The 26,260-nt window shown below is 40.2% G+C and overlaps 1 protein-coding gene across 6 annotated transcripts in view; it reads right to left on the reverse strand.

Moving 5' to 3' along the window:
- LOC126873802 (uncharacterized) overlaps positions 1–26,260 on the reverse strand; it is a 114,205-nt gene that overhangs the window by 44,553 nt on the left and 43,392 nt on the right. For all 6 annotated transcript variants that reach the window (XM_050635044.1, XM_050635040.1, XM_050635043.1 and 3 more), the window contains 2 exons: positions 3,759–3,843; positions 2,609–2,732 (listed from right to left, as the gene is read on the reverse strand). In XM_050635044.1, the coding sequence (XP_050491001.1) occupies positions 2,609–2,732; positions 3,759–3,843 (209 nt within the window). The remainder of the gene's footprint in view (positions 1–2,608; positions 2,733–3,758; positions 3,844–26,260) is intronic.

Consider the following 26,260-nt stretch of genomic DNA (forward strand, 5'->3'; position numbering starts at 1 on the left):
TATGACACTCCGATAGATGAGCACTGACTGTTCTTTCGTAGTAGAGCAAGGCCCTTACAGTTGAATATAAGAAGAAGTCGACTTTCTTGGTATAGCAGGAATAGCAATTGAACTGACTGAATATAAATATGAAGTGACTGCTCTGTAGTGATGAGAATCAGTGAAGTTCGTTCTTGCGTGATTACGGAGGAAAGCTCGACGTGGGTGTGTTTTTTGAACTAAGGACGTGGATTCGTTTTTCACACTTTTCGTTAGAGAAGCGAGGCTAACTATCCGCGATGCCCATTGGTTATAGCTAACGTTAATAAATGAAGATTGGAAGAGGAAGTCTTTTGACAAATTTAATAGCCAAAAATGTATAAAATGAACTTAACTTGGTGACGAAAGTTTATAAAATGTTCGAAATATAGTACTTATTACGCGATATTTAACAACTGAAACAAATTTCTGCTTATATTCTACTGCTTCTTTTTACCAAATGTCCAGCTGGACAAATTGTAAAGTACAAATTAAATAATAAAAAAAAAATATTCTACTTCTTCAATCGCGTTCGTGAAAATACGAATTTGCATAAATGTCCACAATCCGCGGTATAATTATTAAAGTTGAAACTTTCGAATATGTGTCATGAACGAACTGTGAATTTGTATGCAAATTCATATTTTTATGAACACATTTAAAGAAGTAGTAAAATCTAAGTAAGCTTCTAAGTTTATAATTTTGCTTTGGATATTTTATACATTCTTACATATTATGTTCGTTTCGTATATCTCTGCATTTTTTAATTTTTAATAAATACACAAGAAGCCGTAGTTTATGGTACTTGTGAAAGAAATAATCATTAATATAATATAAATAGAAAGAAATATCTTTCAAATCTTAATGAATCTGATTGAAACATTGAAACGTATAATCTTTATTTTTATATCGATTATACTGCTCAAACTTAACTATACAATCTGTGGTATTTTTAAGCTGAATCGTATGCAATACAGATTTTTCAATGTTTTGTACATTATAGTGATACTAGTGATTAAATAAAGTTTATTATTTTTTAACATAGTGACAGCATGCTGATTAAACGAAACAGAGAACGTTAGCAGCAGCGAAGATTGTCGCTTCTAAGCTATCACGAAATGAGTAATAATCTGCTCGAAATAACATAAATAAAGTCTACCCTAATCTGGACATCACGCGAACTTTTCTCCGCTCCTTTCGTTCTTATTTCTATCTATTAACGCCAAGAGGGTAGTTCAAGGGTCGTTGACTTAAATCTATAATAAGAATGAAAAAAATAGAGAAACATAACAGGTATAGAGATATAACAATTAATACAATCGTTCTATACTTTTTGCAAAGTTCGTTAGATTTCACTGTCTTATAATAATTTCGAACGAGTGATTTTGTGACGTTATTTTAATTGACCGAGTATCTAGCAATAAAATAATACGCAAATGTTAAAGATTTCCATTTTCCATACAAATTAAAAATATTATAATAAAGGAAGCAAAACGTTCAACTTACTGATAATGATTTATTGTTGAAAAGCAATAGAAAGAACTAATAACAATAACGCAAACAATAACGATACCATTTAATTGTAATCAAAAATCATCAAATGGTTTGATATCGGTATTTCATTGTTTAAGGTCGTTTCAAGACCACAATGTCATTAAACTCGTGTTGATGTCCATTATGGCATGTAATTATAAGCAACATACTGAAAGCAAAAAAGTGTTTATGGTCTTAGAATAACCTTCAATATGAGTTTAAGGCACTTAGTTTATTGTGATCGTGCCTTGAACTCGTGTCCATCATAGCCGTTTTTCCTTATTTTCAATAACAAATAATGTAGTTGTTTAATCCAAGTCAGAAATCCTACGCAACACACATTTATATATGCGAAAAATTGCCGCCAATGCTATAAAAATCAATAGTGGAATGCTTAGAGGGTAACGTTAACGAGTGTGTATCGATTTTAAGTTAGTTCAAAACGAGGATTATCTATGATGACAAGTTGCAAATTACAGTGGGACAGTTTAGCGCGGATGCTGCGTGTTATCTTGTTCACCACTTTAGCGTATCATCGTCATTAATGTGTGGCGCGGCATGCTCGATACTTTAGCGTGAGTGTATTAGTTCGCTAGCACTGAGAAAATTTTTACTGAAGTTTATAAAAAAACCAACACGCAGAAAGACAAAAAGAGAGAGAAAAGAGAGAAGAAGAAAAACACAGCAGTGCAAACATACTTGACGTGAGTACCCTCGTTAAAAATCTCATCGCCGAGAGGTAATTTACTGCGAAATTATAAATTATATTTTGGCTTTGCTAATAAGCTCACGTTTCTCTCGCCTCAATTTTACTCTCGTTTGTAAAATTAAAAACGCAGGATAACATAGCAGACAAAATTTTAATAACTCTAACAAATTATAACACTGAATATTCTTTTCTTTATTACGTGTATTGCTGGGAAGTATATTTGTTTTTTTAAATATATCGGAGTTCTGTTTGTGGTTAGTCATTCTGTGCGTGAAACGTCTATTTGCTCCGTAAGCTATTTTCCATGTGGACTCGCATTGATCAAAAGGAAATATTGAACCAGCTTACCTGCAGCTTTATTGGACGATGGCTTCGACTTCTCCAAGTCAAGAGACGGCTGGTTAGTTCTCCTGCTCGTATGCCTTCAGTAGAATCTAAATTTTGATAAAACCGCGGTCGAAACCGGAAATTTCTGTAAAACAAATATATAGAAAATAGGATAATATTGTAATACCAGGTTTATGTTGTAATATTGTAATATTAGGTTATGTAATATAAAATTAATTAAACATACAAATGTCGAATGTAAACACTAAACAATAAAACGCAAACAAAATTTCATTTAGAGGAAGTGGACTTTATTTTATTTCCCTGTCATTATAGTATTATTCTGTACAATGAATCTATTTGTATTTCGTTGTTGGATTTTGAGGAATATTATAGAAACATTATTGGTTAAAAAACAAACAACATGGATAAATATTTACCATTTAATGACAGAAGAAGCAAAACAATGAATATTACGATATTTTAATAAAATAATTATTTGTTTTATATGCCATACATATGTATATATACATCAGACTACAGACCTTTTCATGATATAACAATGATTGGATTTCAATATTTACTGTGCTATAAATATTAGAAACGAAAAAGTTTCTTTGCAATTACATAATTATAATATAATTTAGAGAATATAGAAATATACATATCGAAAGTTTTTGATAAAGATACGAATGCCTTCGAATAATGGAAAAAATAAGCTGTTCAATCCATGTGCAAAGAATAATAGAACAAGAATGATACATCTTATATAAATGCGATGCTTTACTAAACTTGTTACGCAATATGATATTGATATTATCATATTTCATTAATATACCATTATACCAGCGCCGAATTATTTATTTATAATAATTATTACTTACTAACTTTAAAATTAAAAAACAAACTTGTTATAAATTATAACCATTTCTTCCTGCAAGAAAATAAAATGTTATACATATAAAATACAATTACAATTTTTTTCATTGACGAAGCAAACAAAATTTGGACAGAATTTCTGTGGAGATTTCAAGCATCTATCGATGATACTCGGTAAAACGGTGCAACAAGATGGCTACAATTTCCCGCGTTAAAAGATACGCTTCTGTCGTAGCGAGTGCAATTCTAAAGCAGAAGTATCTTCAAAGGCAAGTTTAATGCTTGTACTCACTTGTATTCCGCCAACGGGTTCTGTCCTGCCTCGTCTTTTCTACTTTTCTCACACTGCTGTATCACGTTGTCCGTTAGGTGTCTTCCTGAAACATGATATTTTATAGAAAGTTAGCGTTGAACTTGCAAAATAACGAGGAATTTTGAAATTATAACCAAATCAATTAAATTTTGCAATGCGTGCAAATGTGCAACTGTTTAGTGACACTAAAGGGGTTTCTTTTGTTTTATATCCTAAAATTAAATTTGCAGTTTGTGACCACAATAAAGTCTTATTACATTATTGAGATAAGAAGTTTGTTTTTTAAAATAAATGTCCAATATGTATGGAAACAAACATACAGTACAATGTACGGTACAACGATATGCAATGATTTTTAAATTGCTTTATACATAATAATCGCTTAGCAATTAATAGTCATCGATAAATTATATTGCTTCAGATTAATTTTTTATTAAAAGATGTATAACAAAATAGATAAAAATAGATAATAGGCACCTACTCTTGCTTAATATAGAATCATACATGAAACATTAGTCGATAGATTTCCTTCATCTCTATTAAAATCAAACTATTTATAACAAAAATCCATTAGTCTGGAAAATACTTTTGTTATGAAATCCTATTAATTGGTAAAGATTATCATTTTGAAATTATTTCTATCTTTTAAATAAAACTATATTGTTTGATGTCTAAAAAATTTGATTTTTCTTTAAATAGGCATTAAATTAAGAAATTTAGTGCTTAGATTATATGATTTATAAAATAAAAGATTATTAAATTTTTTATAAAGAGAATTTCGTCGATATTATGTTAATATGAAAATACAGGGTGGTTGGTAACTGGTGGTACAAGCGGAAAAGGGGTGATTCTACGCGAAAAAAGAAGTCGAAAATATAGAATAAAAATTTAAAAAAAAATTTTTTTTTTAATTTTTCCATCGAGACAGCGATGTACAGTGAGATCCGTTATAACGAGACGCGATAAAGTGCACGCGTACCGAGCGAAAATTCAAAGTCGATTTTCTCGAAAACAAAGCCTCAAACGAAAAATTTTTATTCTATATTTTCGACTCCTTTTTTCGCGTAGAATCACCTCCTTTCCGCTTGTACCACCAGTTACCAACCATCCTGTATATTAACTTGTTAATAGCAGCGTTATATTGAATCAACCACCCTTATTATCCCAAAAGAAATAAGTGATCGAACGATTCGCGGCGTCGATTTGTCAAATCGTAACGGGAATTTACGACTCCCGTTGGCGCGCTTCTTCGAAATCGCGTCTCCCCGCGAACGTCCGAAAGTTCAAAGGGTATGTTCTATCTTTGATTATTCGATAATTTTAGCGCAACGGATATCCGCGGGCACTTGCAACTTGGTTGAATGCGCTTGTTCCGCAAGCAACATTGCTTGCTTTTTACCTATCAACGCGCTTCACAAAAATAACCAAATTCTCAGGGAATAGAGAGAGAAAAAAAATAGTAAACCGTCAGAAGATGGTAAACAGAAAAGCGCAGTCGGTCGTGACGAAAGCGGTGAGAACTAAAAAACGGCGAGGACGCAACACTCCGGCGGGTGTTTCACGATTCCACGCTGAGAACTCCGAATTACACGCGTAATTATCAACTCCGTTATCGTGCAATACATAATTACGAGAAAGAAAAACAAATTTATATTTCGCTTGTATTTTATTCATATTTCTTGCGTCGAGTCGAGCAATTTATACAGCAAATTTAATTTCACAAGTTACGAAGTAATATCGAAAGCACTTTACGTAGCAAATGGAACATTAAAGATGGAGTATGAATGATACAATTTGTCATCCATTTCTATCATCGATAATACGAGAAATGCTTTTGTAAATATGGGGTAAATTAGTTTGTAGAATCCTAGTTTGTAGAAATAGCGTAGTTGTTTCTTCTCGATTAGTGTTTATGTTTTACTTAATCTTTATCTTTACTATTAATATATATTTATCTTATATATATGTAGTATAGTGTAGTATCGTGGACGGATTGCCTGGAGATATCGGGTGTGTGTTGTCAGCGTTGTCAAGGAGTGTTGTCAGCGTATTATAAAGAGAACCGTTGTAACGAGAGTAATTAGTGACGAATGGTGACTGCGTAAACATAGATTGACGGAGCATTAAACGATATTGTAACAATCATACCGTTACCAAACCTACTAGTATTATATTATTTCCTACATATATTATTATTATATCTCGTTCGTCCTTATTTAAGAGTTACATGGAGTTGAGCGTACCAGTAACTATAATATGCTTTGTTGAATTTGACACACAACGTGTAACCGAAATGAGTTTAGTTTACTTCTACTTTATTTTTGTCATTTTTAACTTGATAAATTAGATCGAATTAAAAGAAATGGACAATATAAGCGAAAATAGTCAATAACTCCATTTTTTAATATTCCCAAACATTATTCTCAAATTATTTATAGGTCGCAAGCATTTGTCTGCAGTTTCTCTACTTATTATACATATTATCTGTAATAAATAAGCTATTCGTACAAACACTTTGACAATTTGAAAACATGCAAGAGGAGGAATTATTTACAAATAGAATAAAATTTATCTATACTTCTATAGCTAGTTTCTGAGATTATTATTCTACTTGATAATTCTTTATATGCAATGAATATCGTGGAAATAAGAGTGTTAACTAAATTTACCAGCTCACATTTTATTTGTCGTATTTTTTTTTAAATATATTCATTGATTCTTACACAGGTTAGTTTATTTCTATAAAAATTTCTCGATATTAAGAATGTTAATAAAATAACGAATCTACCGAACTTCTTAACATTCTGAATCTTCCATTTTGTATTTTTCAGCTTCTCGCGCATTCACTTCCTTAGTCTTATTCTACAGTTTATTCCAACTAAATAATAATGATCTATTTCCAAAAGCTGTTCACAATTTGGCAGTATTTTAATAATTTCGTGAATAGTAACATATGCACGTTGAAATATTTCCATCAAATTAATTTATAACTCGAAAGAGTATGTTTTATGTGTACGTATATTAAAACTGGAATCAATTGAAATGCATGGAATTTCGAATCTTAATTCAGCACAGGACCGTAGAGAGTTGGTACAATAAAAAAAAAGGATGTATTAAAAGCGTGTTTCACAAGTTGATGATCGATTTCCTGCTTTAATATTCATTTACCTCAGTCTGTTTCAACCGTAAGCCGAAGTGTATTGTATGTGAATCACGATGGAGCCTTTACACACAGCATCGGTGACGAAAGTGCATAAATATGCAGTTTATTCACACGTCCGTATAATTGAATGAAGTTTCAGACGAAACAGCCCAAGCGCTCTCCTTAAATAGAACAATCGAAGTGTATTCTCTAACGTTCCCAATGTTACTAAACTTTTACTCGTAATAACAAACATAGAGGACACATAAATTTATCGAAACTACTTATTTAGAAATCTGCACGTCGTTCCATTTTTACTTCAAGCGTGTGTTTCTCAAGAAATGTATTTACTTTTGCGAAAGCTTATTACACACATCATTATAATACTAGAAGTACCAGTGTTCTTCATTTGGTTCTGTCAAGTATGTTTTCTTTACATCTTCGAAACGAACACTAAAGAAAGAGCTTTCAGTATTAAAAATAATTTGTTACAAGTAAGCTACGAACATTCATGCAAATGCAAATCTACAGATTTGTTAAACAGAGATTTGTTGTACCCACTAAATATTATGACTACTTTATTTTAAATATTTTCTGTATTTTTGCATACTATATGCATTCTGGATATTTTTGTATTTTTAGATTCCCCGCAATTGCATAAAAATCTGACGTCTGGTTATGAGCGACAAGGATTATACAATAATCGATAGAAACGATGTTTGTGCAGAATGGTCGGCAGAGTACTGACTGATAAAAAGCTTTAATAACTTGAAAACAAAAAGCGATCACGTCAATTTTTTTTCCTCATAATACAAAGAAAATTATCATCCTTATCCATCGCGACAGTCACGAAATTTTTTAAACTTTTAATTAGACGATCATGAACATTTCTTCAAACATGAAGAAAAATTCCTACACCTATTTTGCATATTACGATATGATTAAAATGCGAAACAAAGTACAACTGAACAATACAAAAAATTTTCAACTAATCGAAAAATAGAGAAAATTAAAAATTAAAAAATTAAAATCGGTTGGTACTCAGGACCCTGCTGATTACCCTGTGAATGTTAACAATTTCAGGAGTTCAAAATTTATAGGTTTATAGCACGTATTAAGAGACGTAAAAAATGCTAATTGAATGAAGGATCTAAAATAAATTTTTCATAACAGAAGTAATCTCATATCATCTGTAAGAATCGTCATATATTATCAACTAAATGTAAGGATATGCACATAGATTTCATAACATATAAATAGAAAAATTAGTTCGTAATTGAGAAAGGGTAATAGAAAACGATAGAGAAGATGTTTATAATTGATTATCGAAAAACAAACGAAAAAGATACAATAATATTGCTAAGTTTCTAAATAATTGAGAATATATTTAATATTATTACCACATATTTGATATTATCACAATTTGACATTTGTAAGATCCTCGATAGAGTGAAAAAATATGTTTGGTCTCATATCAAAATAAACGAACAGTTTTAATAACACGGAACTATTTAATTGAATTTTGAAAATTGTTGATCATGTCCTTTCCTTGTGGGTTTCATTTGAACTCATAATGGTTATTTTATGATTTCGTTGCAGTAAATGGGATTCAGATAAATGGAATTCTTCTAGCGTACAATCAAAAATATAAACTTACTTATATATTGCATTAGAAACGACACGCTCATTTCCAGCGCGTGTCACACGCGAATCGAACGTTGTTCCGAACTTTCCTGTTTTCACATCTCTTCCAGTGTCAGCCAGGAAAACGCGGTAACCTCGACGAGTTCTCCAAGATAGACCACAGCCTACGTGTTTTCAACGGTCATCGTAAACGTTCCGACTCCGTAAAATAATGTTGAATTTATTACCGGCTAAATATAACAAGAAAAGTATTCGTGAACCGCTTGAATCGAGCACAAAACCGAATTCTCTTTCTAATTTTGAGGTTTTGACATCAGCATTGTATGAATTGCAACTGTTTCGCGCAAACGAACGCGTAAGTCGATTATGTAATTGCTTGAAGATTGTTATATAAACAGGAAAAGTATGTATGCGGACAATGTATGCGGTTCAAAAATAAACAATCACATCGAACTCGGTAATAAGATTCTTCTGGTAATCTAAGACTACATGTATGTACAAGATATTAAAAAGAAGAAATCTGATTGTAGGATTTTAATACGGTTTTAACGAGTCACGAGAAGAAAGAAAATCAAAAAGGTAAATAAAGTGTTTGAAATATTCAAAACAGAATGATATTATGCAACAAGTTTATTAAAAAATTATTTGCTAATTACTGAGAACAAGGGCGATGTCGCTGATTTCAGTGACCTCGAAATATATCGTCATGGTCAATATTCCGAACAATTTCTGCCTATACATATAATCGTCGCTTGGCTTTAGATTTCAAGTTATAAACAATTTATATTTAATACTACATGTATTGTTTAACGATTTCTTTCACAAATATTTATGCTGTAAATAATATTTCAACGACGGTAGGTCATATTTGATAAGTTTTTAAGCAATTCCACATACCGATTTATCGAAAATTATTCCACGCCAGCGTTGCCCGCCGGTATTGGCAGCAGGATATTACTCCCGCCCAATCTATAAACCAGTGATTTTTCTTTTTTTATTTATACAATATTAAAACTGGTTATCATTCTCATCAGTGGGTTAAGTTTAGATTGGTTATATAAAAATGCGACCGTTTACTTCAAAATAGGATGCAATCGTAATTGTAATTTAATCGGAGCTTTTTTGCAAATATCTTGAAAAAGAAGGCTGATCAACAACGGTTATCTATGTACTTATATCGGAATGTTGGGAAAAATCTCAATGCCCTAGTCCAGACTTTTACTATAGCTACACTTAAGTAATAAAACTAAGAAATAGTTGTAATGTTCTAATCCGATTTTATGGCGATGGGCATGGACTCGAAGTGACATAACGGGTCACTGAACGTAGCCACGGTCACGGGAGGGACGTGTACCTGACAGAAGTATGGAATGATTATATAGCTCTCCTTAAAAATAAAGAGAGGTGGGGAGAAGAATATATAAGGGCAGTCCACTTGGACTGCAGGTCAGTTCATGCAGATAAGTTTTACTTGTACGTGGAGTTATACGTGTATCACATCGCATTCATTATCCCGTTGACCGTGGATTCGTTATCGAACCTGGATTCGTTGTCATCAACATCTCGACCATCCAATCGCCGCTATTACTTATAAATTTGAGTGAAGGTTCATCAAACGCCCAAAATTCCAACCTTAACCCGACATCATTAGTGGGATAATCTAACCAGCGCCGAACTAGTTAACGCCATCGTCTTTCATCGACTGATTTTACATGACCAGAGTGTCGAAAGGATAACACTCACGAATGATATTCAGACCCGGAATCAATTCCTTAAGGAAATGAGAGTTTTCTCTCACGCGAGGAAGAGGCTAGTACCTTCGTCAAATAATCCATTGGCGGAACCTGAAGCTAAACGGAGCAGGCCGTCAGACCTCCGGTCCAAGTGCTATGGGGCCCCCGGGTATAGAGCGACGGAGTGCCGCAAGAGCGAAAAGCAGGAGAATACACAACGCCAGGAAGGAAGCCGATCAGCTACACCGTCCAAGGTGATTTGCTTCAAGTGCCGTGCGGAGGGCCATATCACACCTGATTGTCCGCTACTGCAAGGCAGAAAACCCGTCTCCAAGAACGAACGTCGAATCGACTCCTGCGTGGTGGAGTCTCCAATGGGTAGTCTAAGTCATCTGGGTGAGTCGTCCCCATTTTCGCGAATACTTGAGTTAAAAGTACGTCTCAGATTTTGTCCGTTGTACGTATTAGCTGTTTTACATTGGAGATAACTTTTCACGTCCTTGCCGATAGTTATTTAAAGTATGATATTATGATTGGTCGCGAAATTTTAAGCCAAGGATTCGATGTAGGTGTTACGCATTATAGCCTCGATATCTACAAAACGAAGAGAATTAATGCTTGCAATAAAACAACCGAAAATGAAATCAATCTTAATGAACTAGACACTGAGGTATTTGGTAATGATAAAAGCCGATTGATTTCTTTTCTCCAAAATTTTAAAGAGTCATTTATTACGGGTTTCCCGTGTACTCGTGTAAATACGGGCCAGTTAGAAATTCGATTAATTGATCCCAACATCACCGTACAAAGAAGTCCTTATAGACTTAGCGAGGAAGAGCGGAGAATAGTGCGAGAGAGAATCAGCGAACTAATTAGGGCAAAAATCATAAGGCCTAGTAGTTCACCATTCGCGAGCCCTATGTTACTGGTGAAGAGAATGGACGGCTCGGATAAACTGTGTGTAGATTTTCGTTTGCGTTAAATAAAAATACGGTCGCGGATCGGTATCCTCTACCCCTTATCGCGGATCAAATCGCGAGATACTTCATTAGCCTGGACATGGCCAGCGGGTTTCATCAAATTCCCATTCATCTTAATTCGACAGAGTATACAGCGTTCGTTACACCCGACGGACAATACGAGTACATAACGATGCCGTTCGGATTGAAAAATGCACCGTCCGTTTTTCAGAGGGCCATTCTCAATGCCTCAGGCGACCTCGCGTATTCATACGTTGTTGTTTACTTGGATGATGTCCTAATTATTGCCGACTTGATAGATCAAGCCCTAGAAAGATTAAACACCGTATTAGATACCCTCGTAAAAGCCGGATTCTCTTTTAACTTTTCAAAATGTTCTTTTATAAAGACATCGGTACTCTATTTGGGATATGTAATTCAGAATGGAGAAGTTCGTCCCAACCCGGGTAAAATACAAGCCTTGAGTTCGTTACCTGCACCAACGACCATCACACAGCTTAGGCAGTTCATAGGTTTAGCTTCGTACTTCCGGAAATTCGTTCCTAAATTTTCACAGGTAATGAAACCCCTGTACGTGCCTACTTCCGGTAACAAAAACATAACTTGGACAGATAAACGCGAAAAGATGAGGCAAAAGATAATTTCCGTCCTGACTGATGCTTTGGTGTTAACGATATTTGGGGTTACTTTAATGCATAAAGTTGAAGGTAAAAATAGAGTAGTAGAATACTATAGTAAAGGAACTAGCCCTGCGGAATGAAGGTCTCATTCATATGAGCTAGAGATGTTAGTAGTTGTAAATGCTGTTAAACATTTTCGCCACTATTTACATGAACGAGAATTTCTTGTTGTAATTCCTTGTAGGCCTTGTAGACTGATTGTAATTCCTTGAAGGCATCTAGTAATAAGGTCTATTTAAATGACAGGGTTTACAGGTGGTGGGCTTACTTACAAACTTTTAATTTTGATATTGTGTATCGAGAAGGTAAACGAATGGCTCACGTAGATTTCTCTCCGCGGAATCCCATAGACATTGATCATAGTATAATTAACAAAGTCAAAGAAAAGAAATTAATTTGACCGAAATCTCAGAAGATTGACTGTTAGCAGAATAACGTCGGGATCTTCAAATTTCAGAAATCGTCGCTAAATTGCAAAATGATGAGCTCGCGGAAGATGTCGCAAATGCGTATGGATTACGATCTGGTACTATTTATCGTAAAATACAAAGAGAAGGCAGGACTCTCTTCTTGCCCATTGTCCCAAGAGGTTTTAGGTGGTCCGTTATTAACCATGTGCACCAGTCAACTATGCACTTAGGTTGGGATAAAACGCTTGAAAATCTGTACGAGTATTACTGGTTCGAAGGAATGGCGAAATATGTTCGTAAATTCGTAAAGAACTGTCATGCTTGTCAAGTTTCGAAGGCCAGTTCAGGTAAAATACAAGCTGAATTACATCCTATACCTAAGACCAGCATACCTTGGCATACAGTTCACGTGGACATAACGGGCAAACTAAGCGGTAAAAGTAATTCGAAAGAATATGTCATTGTTTTGGTCGACGTCTTCACTAAATTCGTATATCTGCATCATACTCGTAAAATAGATTCCCTTAGTGCCGTTAAAGCACTTAAATGCTATATTTTTATTCGGCAGTCCTTGCCGGATAACAGCGGATCAAGAGAGGTGTCCTACGGGTAAAGAATTCCAAGATTTCTGCCAAGGTAAATACTAAACTCCACTTAATCTCAACCGGTGCGAGTAAGGCCAACGGACAGGTAGAGCGTATTATGGGTACGTTGAAAATTATGTTCACAATCATAGAAACGACCGGAGGATCGTGGCTAGACGCGATTGGCAAAAAACAATTGCCTTTGAATTGCACCACCAACCGCGTAACTAAATCGAGTCCATTGGAACTATTAATTGGTAGAACAGCAAAGACCTTACGACTCCTTGATACTCGATAATATCGAAGAAAGAGAAGTAGATATCTCTGATGTAAGACCGCAGGCAATAGAGAATATAGAAATTAGTGCTAGGTACGATAAAGGTGTATTTGACAAAACTGAAGCTAAAGTAGTTAGGTTTAATCTTGGTGATTTTGTATTACGCAAAAACGAGGAAATAAAATCAAACTAAATTAGATCCAAAATTTAAGGACCCGTTTGTAATAGCTGAAATTTTGGAAGGAGTTAGGTGTGTTTCGAAAACAGTAGACGGTAAACGATTCTATAAATACAGTCACGACAGATTGAGAAAAATGCCAGATAGTTGTATTCCCGCTGAGTTGGATGTCTGCAGCGATAGCGAGAGCAGTGATCATGGCGATATGAGTACCGCGATCTCGGAGGATCATAAGCACAATGCTCGTACCGTCTAGCAGATTATGTTATGAAGCTCAGTAAGGTCGTGTGATAGATTCACATGCACCATGAGTGATAATGTTATGAAGCTCGGTAAGGTCGTGTAGTGGATTCACATGCACCATGAGTGATAATGTTATAAAACCTGTTAAGGTCGTGTAATGAGTTCACATGCACCATGAGTGATAATGCTATGAAGCTTGTTGAGGTCGTGTGATAAATCCACATGCACCCGGGGGAACAATATAATCAAACTCTGTGTGGTCGTACGATCCAGAAAAAAGAGATACATTTGGATGCGAAATCGAGAATGGCCCATCAGGCCATTGCGATCAGACTGATGACCCGCAGGATGCAACTAGCATTTTGAATACTAATCATGATGTCACTAATTTGTTCTCTTTTATTCCTTTTATTACCAAATCTCTGAATAAAATTCGCTGTTAAACCGGACCCTTGGTTTATTTGGACATTTAGCTAAAATGTAAACAACGTTAGTTGTATCGAGTGTAATGTTGGGAAAACTCAATATTTTAGTTACACCCGAGGACGTGTAATAGTCAGGATGGCCGTGTTGGAGATGAAAGGACATCGGAGCCTTCCCTTTGAGACTTCGGGAAAATCCCTTAACACCGTAATCTAGGTTCTATTATAAGCGTAATTAAACAATTGTATTTGTTCGAGATTTGTGATAATGAGCTTGGGCTCGAGGCGACAACCAGTCGCCGAACGTAGCCGCGGTCACGGGATGAACGCTTTGTCTAACAAAGGCATGGAGTAATTCTATAGCTCTCCTTAAAGGAAATAATTGTAGCGGCACGCGACAGTAAACATTCCAACGGTTTCTGTCCCGTAGCTCGCCACACGCAGACCCTATTCTTTAAGTAAGATGATTACCAGGTGTCGACGCATCTTCACAGTACATGTTCAGCTAACCTGAGGAGCCGCTATAAATCTACCACCTACTACGGAAAGATACGACAAATCTGCTTTTCTCACGAACGACGCTTCCCGCTAGCAACTTTCTCTCAAGGGCGGTTAGCATCCTTCTCCAATCACTAACATAGAAATTAGACAATTAACAGGAACGTCCATTTCTCTCACTTTCGGAACGCCGGCTTTTCTCGACGAATCCGATGATCTCGTGTCCTTAGATACATCCCATCATAGTTTTCCTCTAGAGCATCATCACGACGGAAAGTCATTCTCTCTCGTGAGGTCGTATTAGCGAGTGACTTGTCGTCTTTACGCTCGGTGGATATTCCACGTTTTGACAAAGAGTTAGTTTAGTAGTACTTTCACCGTAGCCAAGCAAGTCGATTACGACCTGGGCTTTGGAAGAAAGCGTATTCTGTTACCCCGTTGATCGCGGATTCGTTGTTGGACCTAGGATCATTGTCATTAGCTTCTCGAGTGTCTGATTACCGCGGTTACTTGTCAAATTCTGTAGTAGTCGTATTTGCACTTGTTAATGCCTTCTCCATTGCATAGCAACAATGTGTAATCCAAATGAGGATACACGATCCTGATGTCACTCAACGTGCAAGTAGTACTCCTCTGAATAGACTCCGTTGCAATCCAAGTGGAACTGCCCTTATATAGTCTTCTCTCCACCTCTCGGGTCAATCTTTGTTTTTAAGGAGAGCTATATAATTATTCCATATTTCTGTTAGGTACACGTCCCTCCCGTGACCGTGGCTACGTTCAGTGACCTGTTATGTCACTTCGAGCTCAAGCCCATCGTCATAAACCTTGAGCACCCATAATCGGATTAGAACATTACAACTATTTCTTAGTTTTATTACTTAAGTGTGGCTATAGTAAAAGTCTGGACTAGGGTATTGGGGTTTTCCCCAACATTCCAAAAGGGAGGTCCCAATGTCCTTTCATCTACGACATATATATTACAGAATTCTCAAGAACATATTTCAAGGTCATTGTTACGCCACGAGGCTTACCACAAGCTGTATTTCTAACCGTCGCTCGCGGTCCTACAGTGTCGCAGACAGATCGTCTTATCTGCCCGACGGAACATACACAATGTATCGACGAGCGTATAGTTGTCACCAAGCAGCGAGATCTAGACACGTCGATTTTGGTCCGTTATCTTTTCCACAGAAGAAGGCGGCATACGTGATCATAGGCGCGAACGGTGGCGTGACCCGAGCATAGTGGGGGTCGTCTCCCAAAGAAGACAAAGAAATGATCGAAGGGCAATCAGTCCCTTCTGAAGAGTCAAACGTTATACATCGAGAGGTCCAACGATTAAAATTAAGGTCGCATAGTCTAACGAATTCATTGAGAGATATCGTAAAGTCGAGTCGACTTTCTGTAACATATTTACTGTATTCATTGTTAAACAATTTGTGGCGTGTTCATCATATTATTGTAAAATATTGTCAAATATACCATTTTATGTTAACCTGTTAATACAGTGTTAAATTCATTGAATTACCCCTGTTATCTTAATCGAAACAGGGGAACGACTATTTCGTGGCGTCGATTAACAGAATCGTAGCGAGAATTTACGCCTCTCGCTGACGCGTTTTTTTCGCGACCGCGTCTCTCCGCGAACGGTCGTAACATTTGGTCCTTCGAGCTGGATACAGTGGCAAGTGAAAAGTGTTGACAGTGACACCCACTACCATACAGTGCCACGTGAATCCAACACAAACAGCAGCAGAAGCATTACCACTCCAGCGAAGTCAGTAACGCCAGGGACCATCAGTATTGAAGAGACATAACCCGGTAGTTGAAGAACGCAACCACGCAGCCTCACACCAACAACTAGAGGGTCACCTTCCGCAAGAACACGTCTTACACGTTAAACGAGACACACGCGGTGACGAGTGACATTTAAACTTACAACCACAAGGTAAGCTCGTTCTTTGTATTGTCTTTACAATCCGCTATATCAATGGAGAATACAGACAAAATTACCTTCTTGCATCGGAGACGAGGCTTTCAAGTCGACCGATTTACTACTTTGTCGATGAATACGAACTATTACTCGATGAATACGAACAATCCGGCCAACCGAATAAGGCCTCTTTAACGCGTTGACTGCCACGCGTATTTTCAAAGAAATCTCCGTCAGGCCACGCGTACAGCAGTACCAAGCGTTCTCTGCTAGGTGCTCCCATCGATATTTTAGTAATGCGAATCGCTCAAGTGGTGGTCTCAAGAATGATCTTTCGTTTCATTTGTTCGCAACATTAAAACCACTAGCTGTTGAATATAATGAAAGAAAGTGTGGTATAGATTATTCCGACCAAATGGTTTCTTATGCCACCACAATTAGAAAAGGAATCAAATGGTACAGAAAACTTGACATTCAATTCTTTCTGGGAATTTCTGTTGTAAACGCTTTGACGGTTTACAAAATTGCAACAAGGAAGAATATAAATATTAGAATATTTGGACAATTATTAGTTGCAAAATTATTAAGGTTGTCTAAAAATACAAAAAATCCTTGTCTTCGACAGAGTCAGCATAATATCGCCGTTTAGAAAGATGATTCCGGAAGAAGCATTAGACGCGCATGCAAACTATGTTATGCAAATAAAAGACGTCGAATGGACCGAACAAAGGCACAAAAGAATTTGAAAAAAAACAACAACTTATTGTCCAAATTGTCCCGACCAACCTCAGCTATGTATAGAATGCTTTAAAGTTTTACATTCTAAATTTTTTTTAATAAACCATTTTCGTATTTTTATTTTATAACAATTCAACTATTATTACAATTAATTATTAATTAACAATTTATTATTATGGAATATCTTTTCAAATACCTACGACGATCCTTCGCAAGTAGTCAAATAAGCGACACCCGAATACAGGTGTCGTGGCGGTCAACGTGTTAACGGCCTACACGACACTGCTCGTCGACACGTGGAAACAATACAGATTATTACAAGAAGAATTAGAAGATTTAGGCGAGGAAGAAGACGCGCGCGTTTTCGAAATAACAAACACATATTACGATCTGGTAGTACGAATACACACTCTCATGGATGATGCACCAACATCGTCGTCGAGATCGCTAAGCTGCGAGTCATCTAATGTCGCCGAGTCGACCTCAATTAAACTACCAGAAATTCATTTGCCTACTTTCCACGGTACCATCGAGAATTGGCATTCATTTTACGACTTCTTCTCGTCCACTATAGATCGAAGCGAGCGCCTTACACCCGTACAAAAATTTCATTATCTCCGATCCTCTTTGACCGCAAAAGGCCGCGCGAAGTATCCAATCGTTAGACATCACAGAGTTAAATTATTCAATCACTATTGACGTTCTTAAAGGAAAATTCAATTGCCACAGTCAAATCTGCATGCGCCATTGAGACTTGATTTTCGACTATCCGAAAATAACCAAAGAGACACCCGAAGCCATAGATGATTTTCTCGAGACGGTCAAAGTAAATCTCCAAGCATTAGAGAAATTCGGCGAACCAGTCATATCAAACGTCGTTCTTATCAAATTATTCACATCGAAGCTACCCTCAGCCATCATTCGCAAATGGCAACGCACATTATCTGACAAGAAAATGCCGTCATATACGCACCTGGTAGACTTTCTTAAAACACGGACGAACGGCGATAGGACAAGCTCAACATCAACCGCGATAAAAAGGGCGTCCGATCAACATAACCGTCAGCGACAAAACGCGCCGCGAAGTCACACATTCACCACTACACATAAGACGTTGGTGTGTCCAAACTGCCAAGGACAACATGAAATATGGAATTGTGATGTCTTCAAAGCAAAGTCGCCCAAGGAACGCCTTGAAACCGCCAAAAGGGCGTCGCTCTGTACTAATTGTTTAGACAAGGGACATGCTCTTACTCAATGTTCCACCGGTTCATGTTGCATTTGCAGACAGCGATACCACGTGGCCGGGGCCGTCGGGAGGATCGGACCGCGGAAAGCTCCTGGTCCCGATGGAGTCCCGGCCCACCTGTGGAAGGACGTCGCCGGGGTCTTGGCCCCGAGACTAATGCGTCTGTTCGACGGATGCCTGTCTCGGGGTGAATTCCCCGCTTCATAGAAGGAGGGGCAGATAGTCCTGCTGCCAAAGCCAGGGCGCTCTCCGGACACGCCTTCCGTCTTCCGGCCGGTGTGCCCTTTAGACAAGACTGGCAAGCTGCTGGAGAGAGTGGTGGCTGCCCGCTTGGAGTCGCATTGGAGTCCCGGAGTGTTCCCGGACTGCACGACGGCCAGTTCGGCTTCCGGAGAGGGTGGTCTAACGACTGACACTGTCGCCCGTGTCCACTCCCTTGTCGAGGGGGCCGAGCGGCGTGGTTACGTAGCGTTGGCCGTGTCACTAGACGTGGTCAACGCCTTCAACAGCATTCCCTGGGACAGGATATACGGGCCCTCGAATTTCATCGGGTGCCCGCGTACCTGCGGGGTGTGGTCCGGGCGTTCCTCCGGGACTGGAGTATCGTCTACACCGTCTGGGACGGAGGAATGACTGGGAGGGCTGTACACCGCGGGGTCCCGCAGGGTTCGGTGTTGGGTCCGTTATTATGGAACATCGCGTACGACGCGGTGCTTCGGACTCCGAACTCGGCACTGGCGTGCTACGCCGACGACACGTTGGTGCTGGTCTGGGGCACGGCATGGAGTAGAGCCGTCCGTCTGGCAGAGCTGGCGGTGGCCTGCGTGGTCGCCGAGATCAAGGGATTGGGAATGAGGGTGTCCCCCGAAAAGTCCGAAACAATGTGGTTCTGCCGCAGGGCCGATCACGGGACGCCTGCAGCAGGTTATCGCCTGAGGTTGGAGGAGACTGAGATCGGAGTCCGAACCAGCATGAAGTATCTGGGCCTGACCCTCGACAGCCACTGAACCTTCGGCGCTCACTTCGAGCGCCTGGCACCGTCTGTCGAGGCGACGGCGAACGCTTTAGGAAGTTTGCTGCCTCGGCTGGGCGGGCCCGACGTCGGAGTGCGCCGGCTGTACGCCGAAGCGGTACGATCGAGGCTCCTCTACGGAGTTCCGATCTGAGGGGAGGACCGGATGACCAACCGTCGTAGTCTCCTAGCGGTCAGAAGGCTGCGCGGGACGGTAGCCATCAGGGTATTGAGGGGTTTCCGCACCATTTCGGCGGCAGCAGCGGCGGTGCTCGCCGGGTTCCCCCGTTCGAATTGAAGTGTCGCGAGATTTATCTCGACACCCGGGGTCTGTCGGGCGGGGTCTCGCGCAGGGAGGACTTGCTTGCTCTATGGGGGCTGGCAAACCCACGTTCCCGCAGCCAGGGAGGACCGTCGGGACAAGCGTCCCGCTTACGTGAGTCCTCTATGTACACCGCAGGGAAGGTCGCCGGGAGTGTAAGACGTAAGGTACGGTTACACTCTCTCTACGTGTCCTTGGGTAGTAGCACACCCCTGATGCCAAGGATGGGACCGTCGGGATAAGTTCCCGGGTACTTTGTACCTTGAGGCCCCCGCTTACGTGAGTCCCATCTGGAACTGCCGAGCACGGTTAGCAGGTCGCCGACCGGCAGTGACGTGGCCGTACATCCACACGATAGTTCCACCAATAACTTAGGATGGTACCGCGGGGGTCGAGTGTAAGCCCGGAGGGAGTAGCGACCCCTCTGCTCGGCCAATTATGGGTTTGGACTCGTGGTGGCAGTGGTTGATGACCAAGATGCTGGAGAGACAGAAGGGCTTAGAATGTGCCCCTTTCGACCTGAGACAAGCGGCAGCCCCTGCAGGGTTAGCTAATCGAGGTAGCAAGGCACTGGGTGCCTTGCGCGATGGTTGGGCGTAATCCCAACGCCTATGGCCCTAGGGGTGCCCGGGTTCTGTGTGGCGATAAGTAGACGCCGAGGAAAGCACCTGTCAACGAAGTCTGACAATACTTGTCGGGCGGGGTCGGCCTGGTGGGCGCCGACGTTAGGGTTCGTGCTCGGCGGGCTTTGCACGACAGATGGCGCGTCAGCTTCGACACGAGAACGGGCGCGCTGGGGCTAAGGGTCCTCGGGGCCGTCCCTCCAAACTGGGACGTTTGGTTGGACGGCGGCGGGCCTCCCCTGACCTATATGGTGACGCAGGTGCTCATCGGACACGGTTGCTTCGGTGAGTATCTGCACCGAATCGGGAAAGGGGCGACCGCGCGTTGCCACCACTGTGATGCGAGCGTGGGTCCGGCGTAGCACACGCTGGAATACTGCCCGGCGTGGGGGCGGTGTGTCGTTCACACCGGTTCCCGGACCCCTCTCGATCGCAGCCGGGACGGTCATCGTGGAGGTTTTAGTCGGTTGGTGTCCGGTACTACTACGCTGCTTTTCCCCAGATTTCTTCCACGTTAATAAAAAAAAAAAAGACAGCAACACCACACATATTTGCATCAAGACCAAGGTCATGGCAAGTCGCGAACACATATAAGCCAATTATCGAGCGGTCGATCGTCGAGCAACCGATCATCCAACGGTCGATCATCGCCTAGTTCACCGACCCCGCGTTCGTCACATCGTTCGAGACGCGTATCCACGTCTTCCCGAACGTCTCCCCGAACGTCTCCCCGAACGTCTCCCCGAACGTCTCCCCGAACGTCTCCCCGAATGTCTCCTCGAACATCTCCGAAACGCGAATCTCGGTTATCGCGAACAAAGGCACCCGGATCAAATATATCGTCCAGTCTTAAACGACAAGCAATACAATGACGACATCAGACGACTTTGCTAGGGACCGAACCACAGAAAACAGACTCATTGACCTCGCTTCCTTCTGAACCTCTACATCACGATTTGTTAGTCAGGGCGCAGGTCAACATTTAAACAATGAAATTCAACCATTCCATTGTAGAGCTCTGCTAGACACTGGCTCTAGCATGAACTTTATCACCGAAAAACTCGCCAACTCATTAAAAGTCAACCAACGGAATTGTTCGGTCCCAATCGGAACGCTCAACACGTTATTGACAACCTCGAAATGCTATATCACGGCCACGATCACCTCCATTGACGGCACATACGAACGCACTTTGACGTTCCTAATCATACCAATGATATCCGATCCAAGATTCCATAGACCTGCTCCGATCGAAATCTTATTGAGAGCCGGATCAACACTAGCATCACTCTGTGTCGGCCAACTTGATATAAGTCAATCAAACGGGCCCAACTTGCGTCTGCAAAAAACTCGATTCGGATGGGTCATCGGGGGGAGCCCAACCTCGCAATCATCAGCATACGCATTTCACGCCTCTACGACGGCTTTACAGGCGGACCTCGCCCGTTTCTGGGAAATCGGCAAAGGACCACCCACTTCACACATTTCGGAAGCGGAACGACAATGCGAGGAACACCTTCGAAATCACGTTCAACGCACCAACGAAGGGCGATACATTGTCGCTCTCCCTTTTAACGAAACAACTCTTTCGCTTGGATCCTCTAAAACCATGGCGATGAAGCGACTCACATCCTTCTGCCGTCGATTCCAACGAGACAAACAATTCGAAGCCGACTATCACACCGTAATACGAAAATACTTGGAATTAGGACACATGACGAAGATTACCGCGGACCATTGCACGGACGACGGATATTTTTTGCCACATCACGGCGTGATCAAAGAGTCCAGCCAAACTACAAAACTCTGAGTCGTGTTTGACGGATCTGCACCAACCACCACCGGAGTTTCATTAAATGACGTGTTTCATACGGGACCGAAACTACAAGATGACTTGTTTTTCATTCTCCTAAGATTTCGTTCTCATCAATATGTATTTACGGGCGATGTTGAAAAAATGTATAGACAATTTCTTGTGCGTCCACAGGATCGGAAATTCCAACAAATTTTGTGGCGCAACTCTGATGGAGAAGTTGACACCTATCAATTTAACACAGTGACATTCAGGTTGTCAGCGGCTACTTATCTAGCCATTCGGTGTCTCAAACAACTGGCGGACGACGAAGGACATCGGTATCTACCATCGTTCTTCATCGGATTAATACATCACCCCATACGCTGAAAACCTTTGTCGCTAATCGTGTGGCAGAAATTCAAAAGAAGACTCACACCTCAGATTGGCGTCACATTCCCACCACCGATAACCCTGCGGATCTCATATCTCGAGGCCAATCACCCGAAGACTTCCTGCGACCAACCATTTGGCAACATAGACCGAAGTGGCTCCAACAACCTGAAAGATACTGGCCGACGTGGAACCCAGTACCATTAATCGAAATACCGGAGCAGACCTGTCTTGACTCCGGCTGACCACAGTCTACTGGAGAGATTTTCTTCTTGGCCCAAGCTAATAAGAATCACCGTTCGTTGCCTTCGATGGAGACAAAAACAGGATCGAGGGAGACCTCTAACCACGCATGATTTAACCAATGCGCATAACAAACTGGTCAAATTATTACAACTCTGTTATTTTTCAGATGAAATCCGTACTCTCCGAACAGATCGAAATTTTGCAGTGAAGGGGAACTACAACGACCCAATCCATTTCTGGACAAGGGCGGGATGTTGCGAGTCAGAGGCCGACTCAGTCATTCACCAATACCTTTCAATCAAAAACATCCAATCATTCTACCCAAATCCTCAGTTACAGCGCTCATAATCGAGCATGAACACCTCCTAAACCTCCACTCCGGAACTCAAACTACCTTATATGCCCTAAGAAGAACTTATTGGCCTATCGACGGCCGTAGTCAAGTTTGGAGCACGCTGAAGAAGTGCGTTCATTGCTGCCGAGCCAATCCACCTCCAGTGGATTACGCAATGGGCGACCTTCCAGCCGCACGGATAACGGAATTTCGGCCATTTACCAACGTCGGAATCTATTATTGCGCACCATCTTACATCAAAGAACGAAAGGATCGCAACCGACGTAAAATCAAGGTATATGTAGCAATCTTTGTATGTCTTGCAATTAAAGCAGTCCACATCGAGCTGGTCAGCGACCTCACTAACGAGGCCTTCATTGCTGCTCTGCGAAGATTCATCTTTTGCCGAGGATTCTGTGTAACAATCTACTCTGACAACGGTACCAACTTCGTTGGCGCCAACAACGAATTACGAGAGCTCCGAAACCTCCTGCAGTCCGACGATCATAAGGTAAAGGTTCAGTCCTTTTTAGCCGACCAACGGGTCGAATGACGCTTCATTCCTCCCAACTCACCTCACTTCGGCGGGTTGTGGGAGGCTGCAGTGAACGACATCTTCAAACGACATCTCAGACGTGTCGTAGGTAACGAGCTTTTAACATTCGAAAACTTCAACACACTTATCATTGAAATCGAGTCTATCCTCAACTCCCGCCCGCTGACTCCAATATCATCAGATCCAAACAACCTTCTTGTCCTTACTCCCGGTCACTACCTCATCGGAGATTCGCTAACAAGTTTTCGAGAACGAGATTTCAGGGACACTCCATCCAATTTGTGGCGTGTTCATCATATTATTGTTAAATATTGTCAAATATACCATTTTATGTTAACCTGTTAATACAGTGTTAAATTCATTGAACTACCCCTGTTATCTTAACGAAACAGGGGAACGACTATTTCCTGGCGTCGTAGCGAGAATTTACGCCTCTCGCTGACGCGTTTTCCTCGCGACCGCGTCTCTCCGCGAACGGTCGTAACAGTCATTAAAATTAGGAGCGAAAAAACTCTTGCTTTCAAGAGAAGAAAAGAAGTCACGCAAATTGTTGTTTTAATTATATTAATTTTCTAAACAGATTGCCAACAATTGTTATAATTATAAAATATTTCCGTTTTGTATGAGGCTTAAGATCTCTTCTATTAGAAGAACTTATAAATATCGAAAGAGATGTGGCGGCACTCAACAGCAAATAACACCACTCGACACTAACTAGGTCGGACGACAACAGCGCAGTGGTTAGTGCCTTAGGTTACGAACGTTCGGCACCCGGGTTCAAATCCCGGCGACCGGAGTCCGATTTTTCTTCCGCGCATCTAAATTAGAAGAAAAATAGCAATACCCCATCGGCGACATCTACAGCCAGCAGCTACAATTATCACGGAGAACACTTACACCTCAGAGAGAAATTCTGAAAAAGAAAATTACTAAGCATGCTAATTTTCGAACAAGAAAGTTCTTTCAAGTATAATATCATTCTAGAGTGTAATGCCATAAAAAACAGTAATATTAGATAGACCGCCGAAATATGAAGTTTTTAAGTATGCTTAAATAAAAATAATCCCACCGTGTTAGAGTCCTGCCCACACAGAGAGTGCAACTTAATTCGAAAGGTAATTGTCCATTACAATTTAACGCACTGGATGTCGCTTTAATTTAAACGCGACGCATCGACCGTATAATGTATAATTCGTTCTGCACTGGATTGTCAACAGGAAATTTTATTATTTACGTTGGGTGCTTGTGTAATGAGCATCGTTTGAGTTTTTGCAGGCTCTTGCCTTGTATCAATACTATCTAATCGATTATTTCATCAGAGGATAAACGAAGGCGCATACAAATGACCTATCACAATCTCGAATTCACAATAGCCAATTTAGTCAAAATTAACCATTTTACTTAAAACGTATCCAATCGAGCATTTACAAATACATAAATAAGAAAAATAATTTGTATTATTTTATATATCAAATATATAGGTAATATTATTATTTTCCTTGTTACTAAGGATTACAAGGGATTTCGCTTCTTTGATTTATTTTGCCACTATGTTTACATCTAGTAATTACTATATTATGTATCCGCTTCTTATTAATGATTGAAATACAAATTTTCTATCAAGCTTCTATCAACTACAATACAAGATACTCTTTATACTAACTAGATATACCAAATATACGTCGGGTTTACATTAAAGTTAGGGTTAGGGGCGTGAAACGAAACTTCGTTTGGATTACACATTGTCGTTATGCAATAGAGAAGACATTGATTAGTGCAAATACGATTATTATAGAATTGGACAAGTAACTGTGGTAATTAGATACTCGAGAGACTAATGACAATGATCCTAGGTTCAATAACGAATCCGCGGTCAACGGGATGATAGATGTACGTCCTCACAAAATCTAAGTCGGACTCTTTGTTAAAACGTGGAATATCCACCAAGCGTACAGACACTAAGTAACTCGCTAATACGACCTCACGAGAGAATGACTTTCCGTCGCGATGATGCTGCGGAGGAAAACTATGACGGGGTATGTCTAAGGACACGAGATCATCGGATTCGTCGAGAAAAGCCGGCGTTCCGAAAGTAAGGGAAATTGGTGTTGCTGCTAATTGGTCAATTTCCATATCGGTGGTTAAAAAAAAGATGCTAGCCGCCCTCGAGGGAAAATTGCTAGTGGGAGACGTCGTTCGTTGGAAAATAGGTCTCCTCTATCTTCTCGTAGTTGGGACAAAGACTGTTTGTTTGAAAGACTTTAGTCAACTAAATCTTAAGATTTATAACGGGCCCTCAGGCTAGCTGAACATGTACTGCGGAGACGCATCGACATCTGGCAATCATCTTACTCGAAGAATAGGGTCTGCGTGTGGCGAGCTACGGGACAGAAACCATTGGAATGTTTACTGTCGCGTGCCGCTACAATTATTTCTTTTAAGGAGAGCTATAGAATTACTCCATGCCTTTGTTAGACAAAGCGTTCATC

The sequence above is a fragment of the Bombus huntii genome, chromosome 15 (genome assembly GCF_024542735.1).
Source record: "Bombus huntii isolate Logan2020A chromosome 15, iyBomHunt1.1, whole genome shotgun sequence".
NCBI classification, from domain to species: Eukaryota; Metazoa; Arthropoda; class Insecta; order Hymenoptera; family Apidae; genus Bombus; species Bombus huntii.